The sequence below is a fragment of the Caloenas nicobarica genome, chromosome 6 (assembly GCF_036013445.1).
Source record: "Caloenas nicobarica isolate bCalNic1 chromosome 6, bCalNic1.hap1, whole genome shotgun sequence".
Taxonomy (NCBI): domain Eukaryota; kingdom Metazoa; phylum Chordata; class Aves; order Columbiformes; family Columbidae; genus Caloenas; species Caloenas nicobarica.
Window position 1 is genome coordinate 2,549,415 of NC_088250.1, and position 19,428 is coordinate 2,568,842.

Consider the following 19,428-nt stretch of genomic DNA (forward strand, 5'->3'; position numbering starts at 1 on the left):
GAGATATCCATCTATCCATATCTCACACATAAAAAACGTTCATGATTTAATTTCAAAAACAGTGATTAAGCATTCCTACCTGAACTACTTACCTTGCCTGACTACAGATTTCTATCAGAAAACATTTCTATCAGTAAAGCTATGGTAATCTCTCATTTATCACCAAGATTGATTCTGAGAATTTTTTGCCCTTGGTACGTACAACTCTACACTGTATCATGTCAAAGAGAAAGAAAGGATTCAACCCCACTGCCACAGAAAAAGATCCCTAAGAGTGTGGGTGCTCCTTTTGCATTCAGCTCTGTTACCCCCTAGAAAACGCTCCCCGCGTACGGAGAACCCAGTCTACGTATTTTTCTTCATGCGTGTATCGTTTCAAAAAAAAAAAAAAAAAAAAAGCAACTCTAAGAAGCTTGATACGGGAGCTTGACGTAGACCACAAATGCTTATATCTTGCAGAGTAAGTGGCAAGAGCTCTCTCAGTATTGCAGAAATGCAGAATCATCTGGCTTATGGCATATTCTATCCAAAGCGAGTGGGACCCTTTCGTGAGGGTGGGCAGAGTATCTCTGATCCTTTGCGAGGGCACCAGATTCTCAGGACAAAATTTCTTGGTGAGTAGTTTGCCTATTTGGCTGCTGTACGTTGCAGAGTTTTCATTCGACTGACCACACACTTGCCTCACCAAAGCCATCTGGAAGCAGCAGAGAATTCATTTCAGGACAATTATCCACTTTGCACGTTCATTTAAAATGAGGTTTGAGAGCTGTGTTTGCAATCAGGGAAAAAGGGATTTCAAGGAAAGTTCTTCTACTGCAGTCTTACTGCTTAAAGACACAGGAAGAAAATACTGACAGCAGCCATAACCTAGGGCTTCTGAAGTTTGAACTGCAAAGAGCTGAAGAACCATTACCAGTACTGACAATGGGAAGATTAAAAAAAAAAATAAAAATAAAAAATTGACTAGGACAAGGCAATAAATAAATCCTGTGATGTACCACAAGCTCATACTGCTCAGATGACTTTGCTCCAGATGAAGGAATTTATCACTTCTGTCACCATTTACGCTCAAGCCATTTTCTAACCCTGCATTCATATCTTTAATATTCTCTATCAGCTGGGCTTCTAATTATAGTTCAATCCTTTTGCCTCTAGAAAAAAAACAAACACATTTCCACATTGCAAGGTGAATTGTGCCCAGATACAGATCTACTTGCATGACTTAATAGCTACGTGCATTATTTTGCACAAACATCTCTCTCCAACTTCTTTTAATTATATTCTACTTCCTGGCAATAAAACCACCATGATCTCTATGTAAATGGGGGCTTGGCTATTGCCAGTTAAAAAGGTGTCCTGTGCCGAGCGAACCAACCTGCGATTTCTGGACAGAGCGGCGCTGACTCGACAAATCCTGAGCCTCTCTTCTCAAGAGAAGCGGCAGAACCACTGCACGAGTTGTCCTTGGCGCAGCCGTTCAGATGGCAGCTGTGTGCTCCCTGGGGCTCTTGAGACACCTCCTCAGGTCCACCATTCTTAATCTTGGGATCTTTATTGCCTTGGTGCTGTTTAGGTTTGCTTTTTTTTCTCCTGTTCTGCTAAACAGAGAAATATTGCAAGAACAGAGACATCGCTCAGTGCTACTTGTATAAACTCAAAATATAATCAGTAAGCTGTCTATGCTTTTAAAAAGCAATACAAGTGACATCAGTGGAATGCAAAGTACAGGCTGTGCTGTGCTATCCAGCACATTGCATCTCTGCAGCTGAATATATAAACTGCGACGCCTCATGGGTGACTCCTGTGCATAAGTCATTGTTACACCTGTCAGCAAAAACTCTAGCAAGAGAAGTGGCTACGACTATCCGGGATAAAACTGCTTATTGAAAGTGTTTCTGCACATGGGCCGTTTTGGGATTCATCCAGTACTTGGCCAGGGTCTGGCTCCCACACACGTGCTGTCCTAGAAATTCTCTCGGAACACTGGGCTACAGAGACAGCAACAAATGAAGAGGATTAAAAATAATACACACATCCGCTTTCAAGTATCTTGACTACAGGTGTGAACGAAGTCACGCATGTCAGCAAAGGCAGACAAAGTACTGGCCAAAATAAAAGTACCACATTCCACTACAAGCAGTGAATAAACTGTCTGAGTGCTTTGATTCTCCAGAGCAAGTTCTTACCTTCTTTTTGCCTGTCATATTCCATTCCTTTAGAACCTGGGTTGCGCTGCCTAGAGAAAGAGAAAACATTTCAACAAAGTTCAGCTATGAAGAAGAGTAAGTGTGTTCAAGAATACTTTCTGGTCTTCTAGCTGGGCAGCACTTCCATTTGCTGCTGCAAATTCTCTTATGTCAGGAGAAGAAAATGAGAACCACCATTTTTCTCCTTGTTAGTTACCCGTTTTATTTGATTAGACTATGTACAGTGCATGGGCTACTTGGCACTGCTGCTTTTTATGGCCTTCATTCCACAAAGTGATTAAGTGGGTGCATTAATTAAAACACCAGCATAAGCCCCAGAAAGTCAACGCTCAAATCTCTCGCCTGAAAAGGGAAGCACCTCAGCACCCGAGTATAAACACCAAGTAAATGAGATAGTCCAGCCTGACTCGAGAGCTTCCGAAAGTGCTAACATCTTTGGGCATTTTTATCACACGCTTCCTCTGTGTTATCTGTCATATTCGGAAGACATAAGAACATAAAAATGAAGGCTTAATCAGCATCTGGAAGAGTAATTTCGTTGACTGCTGCAGAAATTCTGCATCACGCAAACATAGGAAACTTCGGCCTGGCAGACAAACGCAGTTAAAATTTATGTTGAAAAATGATTACAATTTTGTATGCTTGATATTCTGCCTGCCAGCTCTAATAGGCTGGTTAGATAAATTTATGGGCAAATCAGCATAGCCTTGGTCGGCCCAGCGCCAGCTGCCATGGTAGAAGAAAACTCTTCTGCATCCAGTTAATGTCGTTATTTTGTTCTCCTGGACCCTAAAGCTGAAAAGAGATGCTCACGGTAAGCACGCACTCTGAATTGTCATCTAAACTACCATGGCAGGATCTGCCACAATCATCTTTTCAATCGCAACCACGGAAAGGTCTTCTGCTCGAATTTAAGAATCACTTTGCCATCACTGCATAATTCTAATAAACATTAATTTCTTATCCTTTCCAAATGGGTTTCACGCTCAGCTGTTCCTCTCATTTCAGTGAACTCTTGATGATATTAATATTAAGAAGGAATGCTGTTTTCAGACACCACGACTTGTCAACTTGTATTCAGCCAAAGACGTGTGAAGTTTCCAAATGTACCAAAATTATTTTTCTATCGCAATAATCCAGATCCAAGATCATCTGGCGCGTCTATCATGCACACTAGAAGAGATGTGCCTTGCTAGCAGTGCTAAGTCCCATTTGTTAAATTGTGAAAAAATGTGTATGCAATCTATCAAAGCCACATTGCGTTTCCTAGAAGAGATGAAATGCAGACAGAAGGCTAAGAAAACTTCTATTACGTGTATAACCATTCAAGTATCTATATTTAGTTACACACGTATATACCTACGTACGTACACACAGAACCCCCTCTCCTCGAGGTGTGCTGTCTTTTGATAGACACCGCGTTTCAGGATGAAGAAAGAAACCCAGACATTTGCCACCCATTTTACTCCACGCTGCTGAAAACCGGCGATTCCACTCGACAGCTTTGCTAACCGTTTCGCAGTATCGTCCGACGCTCTTTTTGCGTTGGCTGGTGTTGCCTTGGCCTCGCATCCCTCCTCTTCCCTGTGAACACCACGCATGCTGAGGGTTGTTTCAGGGATTCATCCAACTAACCCCAGGTTCCTTCTGCTGGAAATGCACTAACTGTTCAGTTCCAGAGCCCTCATCCGAACCCACCGGTCTGTTTTCCTGAACACATCTACAAAGCAGCTGAACAGACCTGATTATGCTTAATAAGGGAAAAACTAACATAGCAAATCAAGCTGCTGTTTTATTTCACTCAAATTTCACATATAGAAGTTAGTTCATAGTAGAGACATCACCTATATGCCACTCCAGACATGAAGCAAGACAGGAGCTGATCTCAGAGAACTCAATTTGAACATTTCTCAACGCAGCACCTCAGAGAGGCATTAAAGGGAGGTGCTCAGCCTTTCACTCGGCACGGCCATCCCCGTGTTTTTCATTGCATGTGGCGATGCCTTCTCTGCGATTGTGATATTTCCATCTTAGAAATGTTTGCCATTCACGCGAAAAGATACTCGAAGTGCTAGACCCATCCTATCCACCGTGGCAGCTGAACGGACACACGCCTTATCTGACGCTCTTTCCGGACAGTAACAAAAATTGGCTGTTTTCAAGCGCTCACTTGCAAAGCTTCTGAACTCAAGGCACAATGATCTAAACTGGTGAAGTTCAAACCAAGACCATTTGCACCCAGGTTACCACAGCTTGCCTTTCTTCAAGACTTCTTCAGATGCCTGAATCGAGAGGCACCATCTGATGGAAGAATTCTGATGCATTTCTAAATAGTCCAGTTTGCTTGCATCTGCTTTTTACATATTGGTAAGTAATTCCTAGCACCTCATAATGTGTTTCGGCTGATAAATTTTAGTAAATTAATCCAAACCAAACCCAAAACTATTCTGAAATAAAATAGATATGAAATAAGCAACTGGGTGAGATGGCAAATCAACACTATGAGGCATTTTAAAGATATGCAGCTTTTAAGACCACTGAACTTCTAGTATCTTTAAAGCAGCCCCAAGACACAAAGATTTTGAGAAGATTTGCTCCTGGTACGCTATTATTGCTGCAGACGGTTTCTTACACACTTTGGTGAAAGTTCAAAATACCTGCCATTATATTTTTATCAGAAAAGCGTTATTTAAATACAAGTGACCTTTCACTGGAGACAGTCTCATGATGCAAAATACAAACTCGGATCCGGATTTAGAGTGGCTCAAACTTTCAATGGTGTCTTGGTTCAGCCATTATAAATGTCAGAGCTATTTGCAAAATTCAGATTGAGGTCTGAATGTCAATGTATGCATCAAGTTCAGGGACTTAGGGGCCTGGTTAGCTGCTTCAGAACTATCCCAAATTCTTATTACTTACTGTATCTTCAATAGTGAATCATATTCTGACATATTTACGTTAACTTTTATGCAGAATAAAGAAGGTCTGCAACAAGAATGGCAGCAAAAAATAGCAAAGTTAGGTAGAATAAATCAACAGCCATGTCAAACCCATACTCTGAAGAAGCGAAGATGCAGACAGGAGGACCAGTTATAAAAAAAATGAACTTTCCAAGTGTCACAGTCATCTGAATTTCAGCAGAACATAATATATTGTGAGCCACTGGAGACAATGACGACTTTAGCAGGCAGTTAAACCCCTGCTGCCCTAGTGAGAAAGGTACACTGTACTCACCATCCACGAAAGCCTGAACAGCCTTGTCCACGTTGTTATCAAACTGCTGCAGCACCATAACTATCTCGTTATTGCTTTTGTTTGGAACAATTGATCGGACTGCATTGATCTGGAAGGGGAAAAAAAAAAAAAAGGGAAGACAGTAACATATGGGTTTCTCATACTCCTTTAGACAATAAGGTATTTCTGTGCCAACGCATGTTTATATAAATGCATGTTATACATGAGGATCTTACAAGTATACACTGATCTGTGTGAAACCTGGCCCGTTTAATAATAAAAACAATTTCCTCAAGAGACCAAACCACAGAACTGGTAGCCAGTAAGCCTGAAACCAACTCCCACCCTTGGTCACAGCAGGAGATCTAGTTTAACTAAACTGTCAGAATTTGGTATTATGCTTCTTTCCTAAACATTCCTTTTTACTTTACTAGGTAGTATCGACATAAAAATAATAAATGTAATTAGCAAAATTTACAAAAGCCTGCAGTAGTACTCTGAAAAAAACCAAGAGAATCAGTGCCAAAACCGGTCCAGCTGTTCCAAATCAGCATTTTGAACTTCTGTGTCAAGCCACCCAGCACGTCTTTACTATTAGAAGCTTGCTATTGCACTGCAAATGTTTATCCAGCACCCTTCTTTGCCATCTTTCTGCGGGAACACATCCTTGATTAGGGTATCACAATGTCGCCATGCTAATTTCTGATTGTGAAGCACTGCTGTCCTTTTTATTGTACTGTGAAATAGAGTTGTGAAAAAATAATCCAGGAAGGTAGATGTGCTGAAGGGTAGGCTGGCTCACACCGTGAGAGCATTCCCACTGCCTTCCCTCAGCTGCCCTTTCCATGCTGCAGAACAATCGTTCTAGATTCCCTTCACGGAGTTTCCATCAGCGGGGACACCAGAAGGTGATGCGGAACACTTAAGTGCTCAGATGCATGACCAAACCATCTTATTTTGCTGCAGTATGTTCACCCCGCTCCTTACTTGCTCTATGTCTCTGTCCCGTTTATTAACACAAGCCACAGCGACTGAAGGCTCCGGTTCGTGCTGCCCACTGGACTCAGCTTCAGGAGGTCGGTCCTTGCTCCAGCTAAACCCGCACAGGATCAGACTTTCTGGAGGATGCTTTCTGGACGAGCTCATCCCTTTCCCTGTGTCAGGAAGGCGCTTTCTGGCTCCAGCATACAACTTCAGGACAACCGCTTAGCAGGATTTACTCTGCTCCTGCCCATTGTCCTATCACGCATCTCTCGGAGACTTCACTTTGCCCACAACACATTTCAAGCAGCAAGTCTATCCATGGACAACGCAGGCCACAACCGTAATAACTAGCCCAAATCAAGAGGATGTGCAGAGAAAGCCCTGGAGAAGGGGGGTTTATCCATGTTCTGCCTGTGGGCACAGGCATCCTATTTACTGATAAAGTTGGGCTGGCTGCAGAACAATCCAAGCTGGGAGGGCAGCAGGGCTGCACAGGCCACAAGCTGCAGACCATTTGGCGTTCACGCTGCCAAACATTTCCACCATGTGGATTACATCTTCCTTTCTCACAAAAACCTCCCCTCTTCTTTCACAAGCCTGTGAATCGTCTCTCTGCCCACTCGGAATTGCATAAACTCCTTGTGGCAACGGCTTACAGGAAAAGTAGTGAAAGGAAATATCTGGTGTGTTCTAAGTGTCTTTAAATACAAGCATGGGAATTTCATATGGCTTCTTCGCTCTGAAAGGTCTGGAAGCCTCAAGAAGCATCTGGAAACAACGAAGTGAGGCCAAGACCACAGAACAGATCAGGCAACTCACCACATGCGGCAGTTTGGAAACTTCTTAAAGGCTTCAAGAACAACATCTGTGGGGTGGAGAGCACTGACACACGAGATCAGCCAGGCACACTGTTTCAGACTGCAGAATCCACTGCAGACTTTGTTTGCACTGGATAGTCTTTGCTAAAAAAATTTAGATTAATAGAAAAACCAGAATTAAAACCTAAACTGTGCTTCATCCGACTAGTACTATGATTAAGTACAAAAAGGTTATGGAAACACTCCAGTTGTGGAGATAACCTAAGAAAAGCAAGGTGATGATCTTGGGAAGTATACAAAGAAATCAGGCATCGGACCAACGCTGTGGACACAGACCCGTTTCAGTTGGGCTATACAAAAATTTGATTTAGGGAACATTAATGTACTGCAGATCTCAACAGTTCTGGTGCCAAAGTCCAACAATATCCTCTGTTGACTGTTGTACAAAATATATATTTGTTTATTTTTCCATTTAGAAAATAAAAAGTTCAGAAGTTTCACGAAAAAAATTCCTGAGTAAAAGAACAGCAGATTGCAAAGTAGGAAATTCCAAATCAGAAGTTGCTTACACTTCCTTAATCTGCTTCCCTTGTGTATGTGTGCTACAAGTCTCAAGATACCTACAAGCTGTTAGTGTTTCTGCTGTCCAGATTTCTGCAGTGACTTACGTGGGATAAGACAGACAAAAACTAAAATTTGCAACCCGTACGTTACGTCAATAATCCCAGAATCGCAGGATGTCAGGGGTTGGAAGGGACCTCGAAAGCTCACCCAGCGCAACCCCCCCGCCGGAGCAGGAACACCCAGATGAGGTTACACAGGAAGGTGTCCAGGCGGGTTGGAATGTCTGCAGAGAAGGAGACTCCACAGCCTCCCTGGGCAGCCTGGTCCGGTGTTCCGTCACCCTCACTGAGAAGAAGTTTCTTCTCGTATTGAAGTGGAACCTCCTGTGTTCCAGTTTGCACCCATTGCCCCTTGTCCTGTCACTGGTTGTCACCCAGAAGAGCCTGGCTCCATCCTCATGACACTCCCCCTTTCCATATTGATCCCCATGAATGAGTCAGCCCTCAGTCTCCTCTTCTCCAGCTCCAGAGCCCCAGCTCCTCAGCCTTTCCTCACACGGGAGATGCTCCACTCCCTTCAGCATCTTCGTGGCTGCGCTGGACTCTCTCCAGCAGTTCCCTGTCCTTCTGGAGCTGAGGGGCCCACAACTGGACACAATATTCCAGATGGGGTCTCACCAGGGCAGAGCAGAGGGGCAGGAGAACCTCTCTGACCTACTGACCACCCCCCTTCTAATCCCCCCCAGGTCCCATTGGCCTTCCTGGCCACAATGGCCCAGTGCTGGCTCATGGGCACCCTGCTGTCCCCAGGACCCCCAGCTCCCTTTCCCCTCCACTGCTTTCCAACAGCTCGTTCCCCAACTTATACTGGAACCTGGGGTTGTTCCTGCCCAGATGCAAGACTATGCACTTGCCCTTGTTCTATTTCATTAAATTTTTCCCCACCCAACTCTCCAGCCTGTCCAGGTCTCTGGATGGCAGCACAGCCTCTGGCGTGTCAGCCACTCCTCCCAGTTTGGTGTCATCAGCAAACCTGCTGATAGTACACTCAATTCCCTCATCCAAGTCGTTGATGAATATATTGAATAATACTGGTCCCAGTACTGACCCTTGAGGCACTCCACTAGATACAGGCCTCCAACTGGACTCTGCTCCATTGACCACGACTCTCTGGCTTCTTTTCTTCAGCCAGTTCACAGTCCATCTCACTATCCGATCGTCCAGACCACACTCCCTCAGTTTAAAAAAAAGCTATATATACTTCTCTGTTCAGAAACAACAGAAGCAGATATAAACCCAGAATCCTAGAGAAGAAATCCTCGAAAGTTTTGTTCTGATAGAAAATAGTTTTGTCTCAAAATTTTTTTAGGAGCAAAGTGGAATAGCATTACCGTATTTTGCGGGGAATTTCAAAGGCAGGCAGATCTCTGTGCAAGACGTCAGGTCTCCACAACATCTGCACTGTTTGACTGATGTTCTCATCCGGAATATACTGTAACTATTGTACACAGGTAAGGAAAAATTCAGCAATTTCTAGACATTCAGAAATTGATAAATGGCTACAAGTCTCAAATTCTGACCTGACGGAGATGAGGTTCTCAGGGACGTGGGTTAGTGCCAGGGTGGGTTAATGGTTGGACTCTGTGACCTTGAGGGTCTCTTCCAACCAAAATGATTATATATGACAGCCTGACCCTAGAAATGCAAATTTCAAAGTCCCTGATATTCCACCTCTTAGTCCTTTCATTCTGGTTTTAAAACTATCTGTAGATGTCTCTGTTTGAAGCTCAGGTCTGACCCCACATGCAAAATATGTCCCATATATTTCTGGAAAGGGACACAGTGATACAAAAGCAAAAGCCAAAGGAGGGGCAGACAACCTTCCTGACAGAACCAGCCTAACGCAAACACGCTTCTGCAGCTGAAGGTCAAAGACACATCACTGTGACGAACGGAGGCACAGCAAATCCCTCCTACTTCCAGGGCAGGACACAATTCCCAACTTTATCTCCCTAAGCTTATAGTCCTCAAACTTACCAAGAACATCCATCTTCTCAACATGTAAGCAACAGATTATGGAACTAGAATAATCCAACATTGTATGACTTCTCATCAACAAATTACTTTAAAAAATAGTTATCATCCTAAAGGATGAAAAACAGCGTAAGAGAAAAAGAATTTCCTAAGATGCAGTGATATTGCATTAATACCCAACAGTCTGCAAGAACAAACAGCAGTCTACTTTATTAGATTTATTTCTATGTTTGTTTGAGAGAAAACAGTTTCTCCTACTCGCTGCAACTTGATCGTAGGAAGAACAACATTAGCAGACAGACTACGGGGAAGTCAACTATTTTAATGAGTGTGTGAATCATCCCGTCTTCATACAGTGCAGATTCCCAGTGAACTTGTCATCATCTGGATGCTTGACAAGCATTCCAGGACACAAAGAGAATTCAGTAACATACCTTCTGAACCACAGATCATTGTGCCGTTCACGGCAGCCTCAGTTGAGAAGCTGTCACTGACAGCAGTTAAATTCCCGTCTTTCCCTCCTGTAGCCTGACCAGAAAGCACATTTGTTTATCACTAAGATGACTTGCTCAGAATTGCGGCTTACAAAAGCTTTTTTCGGAGTAATCACAGATCTAAAGTATGAAGCTGTGATCTTGAAAACAACTGTGTACGCTGAAGAATGCGGAGGCAGAACCCACATCCACCTCCATTTAACCCCACGATCCAGAGACCTCCCCCTTGCAAGCACACATTTAATTCCTGCGGACTGAGCTACTCTTACGGATAAGGCTAAAGATAGTTCAAAGACTTTTAACCACTTTTTTTGAGCTGAAGTCTTGAGCACACACTGACGTTGAAATGCTTGCTCAAGCCCTGCTAAAGCTGCTGCAATCTGAGCCAACTTGCGTCTCATCAGGACGAGGATTCCACAGCCACGAGGTCACTTTTATCAGTCTCTTACACAAATTGCTGAGGACTGCCCAGAAGTGGTATCAAAACTAGAAAAGGTTCGAAGTCGCCTCAGATAAGCTATTCCTACCCCAAAATAAAATCCTCGAGGTCTGATCAGGCTCCCAGGCAACTCCAACAACATGGACTCAATCGCTGCCTGTCGGCTGCTCCACTCCGTCTGCTGCCCCTTGGCATCGCCTCAAAGAGGATGTTTCTGGTGAATAAGTAACATATCCGGGGTTCAGAGAATTTGTTTACATATTTCTGACATGGTGACAAATTAAACTGCTTTGCTGAAAGCTCACGGCTGTTCTGAGCCCCCTGAACACAGCTGCTCTAATCCTCTGGAAGTTACTATTATGGCCACTTATTCAGTTAGAAATATTTTTACTTACGCTTGGTTAGAAACACTGACACAGATCCACCTCCACTTTGTACTAAATGTTAAGATCAATAGACTTTCTCGAAGTCAGGAGCTGAATTAATTTAGAAGTACTGTTTTCAACGAATATACAGACATTTTCCTACTTTCTGTCTACTGCATGTGAGTAGCAAATCTTTATGCACCCGCCCACTGCAGCTGAGCCCAGGCAGCAGGGTAAGCCGGGCTCAAGTAGATCCCAGGTGCAGCTGGGCCTGGCCCGAGCCCTGCGGAGGAGCAGGAAGGAGGGCGGGCTGCGGAGCTCCGCGCCTTGCTGGCACCTGGGAACTCAGCATCAGCACGTGGCCCCGCTACATGAACCAGGAAAATGCATTTAAGTGTACTTCATGGCAGAATTTAAGGTTTTGAAAACTCCTACACAAACATATTTTGTAAATACAATTTGGCTCTGCTGCGTGAAGAACCTATTTCTTACGTTGGAGACATTTTTCCACAAGCTTTACCAACCGAGTTCATCACAACACACTAACAAGTGTTGTTAACATCCCCTTTGAGCAAAGCAACAACTCTCTACTACATGAGCTGTTTATCACACTGATACCTTTGGATCATTTATCCCCAAGAAGCAAAACCAAATTCTACTTGCTGCAGTTACCTACTTTAGGCAATCATTGTGGATTTATTATGTCACCTCTGTCTCCCAAATTTGTAAAGTAATTAAATGGAAGCCCCAGGCATTTCAGAAATCCTGAAAGAATATATTCTAGAGTTTGGCTCAGCAAGACCTGTTCTGCTTGAATAATGACAGCACTATTTAGAGACCAGAATCTATAATATCCTTAAGCCAAGTTAAACAGCTCGTCAAGTGACACAAGTGCATTTTGATGCACTTTGCTGGTCTTTGGACTAAGTCCATCTACTTCAACACCTGGGCAACAAACAGCTACAAAGGTCAACTTTAAGGAGACCTAGCAAGATTGGAAACTATCTGGTTTTGTAAGGTATGATTTTAAGTTTATATACTGCTTCCATTCCTTCCGCTATGAATCCTGCTCTTTCCGTGCATGCTGACTATTGCTTACGAAAACCACGGTTACGGTGTAACACAAAACGGTGAAACCCCCCCCAAACGCATCTGAATGAAATTTCCTTTTGCAGTTCATGGAACAAACCTGCCCATCTGCTCCTAGAGCTCTGACACTTGAAATGACAAAGGCAAAGGCAAGCCTTTCAGGAGAACTTCAGCAAAACTCCTACCAGAATCCCAAGAGCAGGATTTTCATCTGAATGAGGATCTTGTTAATTCCAGCTGACACCAGATCTCATTTGTTCAAACAAGTTTAGACACACAATCAAAAAAAGAAAAAAAAAAAAAAAAAAAAAAAAAGGGCAAATAGCAAGTCCTGAGGTTTGAACAATTCCTCATCTTTCTTTGGATCAAAACCAAAATCCCATGCCAGACTGAATGGCCATCCTGGGCAGTGCCTGATACTCACTATGCTCTTATCAAACTAAGAGGGTCTAATCGTTGCAGGAAACAAAACATCACTTGTATGCCTCACTCCAACTGCTCCTTCTTTGGAGGCCTTGTCATTCAGAACCTCAGCACCTCTTCTGTGAGGTGCTAGTCAATGCTTGAACACCTCCATTAATTTTAAGGAATTATTTTGGATTTAAGCCAATGAGTTTGATCCATTTTGTCCCGTAATGCAGTGAACTTGTGTGCATATGATCTGAACTAAGTATAACTTTCAGGGCCTGAAAATCCTAATATTAGAAAACCAGTCCTTAGTTAGACTGGGTTTTCAGACACAGAGATGAGTATAAAGAGAGGCGAGTGGGAGAGTGGCATAGAGAGGGAAGACTATAGCAAGGGGCAGGGCAGAGGGAATTATTCTGACAGAAATCCTGGTGCTGAACTTCTCCGGGCAGTAGCTATGCAGGCCTGTAACAACCCTTGCGGCTGCTGAAACACAGAACTTGCGTTATTCCAGAAAAGCTATGGGTTATATGCATGAAGATGTGGTAATCAGAACAGTCCTGGCTCCCCACAAGAGTCTCACAGCTGCAGGAGCCTCTGCCAGCTATGGAAACTTCCACTAGCCTTCCTGACATCATAGGCCAACGCTTATATACATCTCCCAGCGGGAAGGAAAAAAAAAAAATATATATAAAACAGAAGGTTCAACCTACTGACTTTATGAACTATTTTGGCTGAAATACCAAGAATGAATTATAGGAGTATCAGTACTACAGTAGCATTCTCTTCCGACTCAAATTTGGGGTAGGATTTCCCAGAGCCTGTGCGAGCATAATGCCCGAAGTGTCTGCCTTGGCTTCACGTCACCTTGAACACGCTGGCAGAGGTCTGCTCTCCTCGGATAACTGATCATGCACACAACATGGGGAAAGGCCACCATTAAAAAAAAAACAAAACAAAAACAAAAAACCAAAACCGAATCAACAAACATTATACCAAAACTTCATAGGCCCAGGACTACATTTTGTCACACGCTCACTTTAAGGAGAAACTTGTGTTCTACTTTTGCAGGAACCCACAAGAGTAAGTATTTGTGTACAGATGTTCAGCTCCTTCGGCTTCACTCAGGTCTTAGCAGGATCAAAGTCTTAAATATATTATGATCTGCAAGCACTGAGGTAGAAGAAAGGGAGAACCAGGAAGGAAGCGTATTCTAATTCTGTTCTTTTTAACAAGGCCTGCTTATATTTGTGTTGATGGCAATGGATTTGTGGAGCTCAGCAAAAGTAATTACATTTATAAATGTTGTTGTTGTTTTGTTGTGTTGGGTTTTTTTTTTTCCCCCAGAAATACTACCCCTCAGAAAGGCGGATAACGGTGAACACTAAACTCACTGCTTCAGTGTTGTGTAGCACGACCACGTCTTGCTCTGTAAGGTTTCCAAGTGAGAAAAGGATTTGATTTTGACTCTCTTTACCAGGACACTGGAAACAGGTCTGCTTTTCAGACATGCAAATCAAGTCCTCATACTTTAGAGGTCTATGTGCAAATACAATCAAAGCCAACTCAGCAGGACATATCTGTTCAACCCTTTCCTCGTATTTCTAAAGCTACAGCTGCCCTAGAGTTGCTTGGTTTGTTGCTGACAGAAGGAGCCACCATAATGTAAACCCAATACGAGATGTCAAATTTCATTCGAAAACAAGCCGGAGTGGTCCAGGTGAGATGGCAAACAGCATGCAGGCTTCTCAGCTATGTATGGGGAGCTCAGGAGCTTTCTTCTCTTCACTCACTAAACCTTCATTTAGTAGGTTACTAGTCTGTATTTTCCAGAATAAAACCCAGTGATTTTGCAATAAAACGTTAATTACTGTTAAACTACGTTTTCTCTTTGACATAGAGATTTAGTGGTACTAAACACCAATGGAAGACACAGGAATAAAGAGAGGAACTACTTACAACAAAGTGTATTGATCCAATTCTTTTCCTGCCTAAAAATGTATATGCTCCTAAACTTTTGATTTCAGATACTCCCAGCAGATACCAGACTTGGAATAGCAGATATCTAGCATGAATAAACTCCTGTCACAGTTCTTCATTCTTGAACTAGCAAAAGACAAACGGATGATTTGTAAAATCCTGCACTTGTAAATCTGACTAAAATAATAATAATTAAAAAATCCAGTCTACACAGTAAACAGGCAGAACTTCAATTGATTTACTGAGTTGCATTTTCAGAGTTACTGTAATTTACCTTCCAGCACTCTGGCATGAGTGGATAGGATTTGATGACGTTACTTGCTATTGCTAAATCCATCATGCTACTCAATGTGCTGTTATTAAGGACTAAGGAACATGCTCATCACTGAAACACAGATTCATGTTGACACGTAAATCCTCAAGCACAATGAGTGATTTGGGAGTTAACAACAAATAAAACTCAAAAAGCAGGCACCTGGGCAGCGCAACAGGTAAGGAACCGTTTCCCGTCAGGGGATATAGAGGAAAAAAGAATTCCATATCTTTGGAAAGCAAATAAAGTGAGTAAGCAGCACAAGATGGACACGACAGTCTGAACAAGGGACTCATTTGCACCTGAACTACTCAGAACTGACCATCCCTCGCTGTGTTTCTTGCCTGCATCGGTGGGCAGGTATCAGTTTGTGTCTGTTCTTGCAGGGAACATCATCAGCAAACTGCAACTTGAGGAAACCTCGTTTCAGGCTCAGCAGTTGCCATAGTTCATCGGGTCTTTATAGACCGAGTGTGATGGCTAAGCCATTAACTACTAGTCATGATCAGTTCTGAAAAATACGTTACCCAACTGAAAAGTTCATTATTTGTGAACTTGGAAGCAAACCAGCAAGTTAGCTAAAAATCTGACTACTGGCCTCTAGTTCAAAGCTCTTTGTCATGCTGTGGTGTGTTATATCACATCTTCATTCTCTATCAGTTCTTGGGACTCTTCTGGATCGGAAAGTCACATTTACAGTATCTTGCACACATTCCTCAGGCCAAATGATTTTTTTTTTTCCTTGTTATCAGTCCACCTAATTGCAAAACTGAAGTGTTGAATTGCAAAACTGAAGTCAGGCAAATCTTTTTCTGCTGAACAACTTCTTTCCGTCAGCTCGGGAAAAAGAGTTAATCCAAGGAATCATTCACAAAATTCTTTTCCTTTCTGTGGACAAGCTTAGAGAGAGTGTTTCACACGCTTGCTGCCCCGCAGGGTGTGCAATGTGCCACAGGCAGGTCTTACAATACAGCAGAAAATGACCATATTGCTCAGTTTCACATTGCACTCACTGTTCTGTATTTCCTTGATATTTAATCAGTCGTGATCCCTTCTCCTTGTGCATCTTTCATGAAGCGAATGGGCCTTATCAACTTTTCACTGATACCCAGACAAACTTGGGTTCACTGACAGAACTGGATTCTGGTCTTTTAACGCTGATCACACTGCCTGAAAATCTGCAGCAGAGCCCCAGTGGGCTTCATAAAGCTGTAAATCAAGGAACCCATTAGCCCCCTCTGAACTTCCTAAGTGCAGACTCCATCTCTCTTCCCAAACATGAAGCAGAACAAAACCTGATTTTATAAAAGACAACGATTCAGGTGAATTCTCAAAATCTTGGCTTCTTTTAAAATACAACCCTATCATGTCATACTCCCACATTCTTCCCACTTCTCCCTCTCTCTTTTTTTCCTATCCTTTGACAGATGTCTTGGTTTCTTATTTATGGTGGGGAGGCAGTATCTATGGGTTAGATTTTCTCTTCAGAATCTGCCTGCTGGGAGTCACAAAAGATCTCATGACCTGCCTGGTATTTGTATATCAATTGGCTACAGGTCCTTTCCTGCTCCTGGAAGGGTGGGGAGGCTCTAACACCAGCCAGGATATGGACAGGACAGACTCAAGCACATAATGCAGTTAAAAGCAGAGCTACTGACACAGGAAAATAAAATCTACTCTTTTCAGGCCCTGTAATATTAGGAATTGCCTTTAAGTAGTACAGGTATGACATTTTTGGTCAGAAAAATTATTTGCTAAAGGGTGAGTTTCTTCGAGGTTGTTTTTTGCAGAGCAGCAATCATCACTAAGCGGTATTCTCCACAGCAGCAGCGTGCACCGGAATCACAAAGGAATACGAGAAGTCTATCTGCCAAAACACTGTGTCCTTGCAAAAAAGCAAAAACGTTTCTCATCAATCAAGTTTGCTATTCTAATCCTATCGATACCTGCCTGTGAACTTAACTTCATTCACAGAGTCGATGCATATTAAAGTTAAGTATGTGACCAGTGTTTGAAGGAGCAGGGGTGAAAAATATAAGGAAATATCATTTCGGTTTGCACTGTGCTGTTACTTGAACCAACCTTTTCCTTGATATTTACAGGAGAATTGATTTCTGCCATCTTCCTTCAGGTGAGAATATTGTCTGTGAAAGAAGGAAAAAAAAAAAAAGAGTTTAATTCGGAGGCTTGAATTCCAACCTGTCAAAGCTACATGTATAAAAACTAACCATATGTGCTTACCTATAAGCATGAGAGAAATCTAAGAACACCTAATGTCCTGCACAGCAGTGCTCGATTTTGCCAAAAGGCAAAGCTAGTCCAAATTTCGTGCTGTCCCCAGATGAGGTCTGCAAACTCATTTTAAAAATGCTTCATCGTTATGGGCTATCATGCTTCTCCCAGCCACGTCTCTTGGACTCTGTTCATCATTGCTTGATACTTTTGAGGCACTCAAGAGGAGGAATACCTGAGACAAACCCAACAGCTCCTGTTTGCTCATTCACCAGCAACCTCAATCTTTGCCACAAGATTAGTCTGAAGATCCCATCTTAAAAAGCAGCTCAGTGTGCCAGGAGGTCAGCTTGACAAGCACCGCACGGCTGGTTTTGTTTGTTGGTTGGTTTGGGTTTTTGGTTTGGTTTTGGTTTCCAACACTAATTCAGAGGATTTAGCCACATAGCTCCTAGTGCAACTAACAGGGGCTGTGCAGTTAAATCTCCAAGTCTGCTCTGAAAACTTGGGCACGTGAATGGAATTTGCACGCGATTTAAGAAACCCTGCAGTATGTTTTGTATTTCCAGTGCTGTGGCTGGGGAAGACACTGCAGCGCACGATGAAGAGTTAACACAGGGAAGGAGTCCAGTCCTGCTTCCATCAAACCCAGCTGCATTAGGCTTGAATCTTCACATTTTAAAATTAAGCAAAAGAATTACAGCAAATACTAAGTCAAATGGAATATAAGCTCGGTTTGGTCACCAAATTTAGCTCGGCTATATACCGAGAAGAAGGTATAGATGCACATAAAGGAGAAAGAAATCTTTGTTCTTTCCAAGTTTTTAAGTCGAAACACTCCCCCTTTTCCCCCAGTTAAGCCCTTTGCTATGTAGACTGATACCAGAGTTCCTATAATTCTACTAAATCTCTTCTAATGTACTTACACAACCCTCCCCTAACTCCTGCTTTGAAACACAGCACTTCATGGGCTTCAAACTCCACAAAGCGCTTCTATTACAGCACCTGCTGACAGCATTTAAACCTTGTTAGTAATTTTTGCATGCATCCATTTTCTAATTAAAGGGACAAGATTCAAGGAAGCACATTTTCAAAAATAACGTGACTTTGTTTGTGGTACATGGGGAACAGACGATAGGAAGAAGAAAAAGGAATGACTTTGAGTTTTGGTCTGATGAAGAGCAGACACTGAATTATGGAAACCCTCAAACATAAGGTACTGGAAGAAAAGAATTCTTTCCATTGCCAGTTATTAAAAACCTGGTATCTCAGCTCAGAAGGTTCCTCTCCCTACCCCTTCCTCTCGACTAGTTCACCCTTATATCTACTATCTAGCAGCTTCTAGAATGTCGCAGATAACTGATGCAAGCTGGCCTTCTTGCATACCAGTTTAAATACACTTGATCTGATCCAACACCTTAAAACATTCACCAAAAAATAGGAAAAAACTGTTATTGAGGAATCACACAGCACAGAAACAAGTACAATAAGGATTATAGCTAACAAACCCTTGTTGCCTTAAGCCTATTAATCATAAACTATAAATAATGGGAATCTTTGTCACTTGAAATCTTCAGGTTCTGATTTTCAGCATATATTTCACTAATTTTATACCAAAACTGTAGATTTTAAAACTGCATCTTGTATGAAGTAAACGAACCCAGTAATTGCACTTTGTGAAAGCCCCATGCCTCTCAATTTATGTTGCTTCAAAGATACCAGATACTTCAGTCTTCATTACTATGCATATTACAGCTGTCAAAATGAAGATGCTAAAACTGAGTTGGAGCTATTTTTCGTTCCCCTTCTCCAAGGACAAATAATTGAAATAACCTCCGTAAAACACTTGCTCATTTATATAACTCAGTCCAGCACTCCTTGTTACATAAAATACAAATGATACATTAAAAGGAAAATGTCAGCGTAGCACAAATTTTTAAAAATATCCTTTATGGCTACACTTAACAGCTAACCAATTTAATTTTCTCATTGTAGCACAAACTGATTTATTGCATTAACTGGTATTTTTCTTCTGATGACATTTTCCTCTCTGTATTGAACAATTACTGCATTTCTAATCCTGCGACAAAAGATTACAGCACATGAATAATTTTATGAACAAAATAGTCGCGCTGAAGTTGAGAAGCTTTAATCTCCAGGCTTGGAGAACAGCGCTGTGCGTGTCACTAACAGCACACACACACAAAACCCCCCACTTTTGGAGAAAGATCTTTACAGAAGATTTTGTGCAGTGGCTAACACTAAGTT

General features: G+C 42.4%; 1 protein-coding gene across 4 annotated transcripts in view; it reads right to left on the reverse strand.

Annotated features, from left to right (window-relative positions):
- The window catches only part of SPATS2L (spermatogenesis associated serine rich 2 like), a 61,479-nt gene that overhangs the window by 15,669 nt on the left and 26,382 nt on the right, over positions 1 to 19,428 (reverse strand). The window contains exons 3-6 of one of the 4 annotated variants that reach the window (XM_065637641.1): positions 17,011 to 17,072; positions 5,442 to 5,550; positions 2,187 to 2,236; positions 1,376 to 1,598 (exon numbers count right to left, since the gene is read on the reverse strand). In XM_065637641.1, the coding sequence (XP_065493713.1) occupies positions 1,376 to 1,598; positions 2,187 to 2,236; positions 5,442 to 5,550; positions 17,011 to 17,049 (421 nt within the window). In that variant the 5' untranslated portion in view covers positions 17,050 to 17,072. Of the gene's footprint in view, positions 1 to 1,375; positions 1,599 to 2,186; positions 2,237 to 5,441; positions 5,551 to 9,197; positions 9,256 to 10,861; positions 10,935 to 17,010; positions 17,073 to 19,428 lie in introns of those variants that run through there. The other 3 variants (XM_065637640.1, XM_065637639.1, XM_065637642.1) reach the window with 3 other exon arrangements.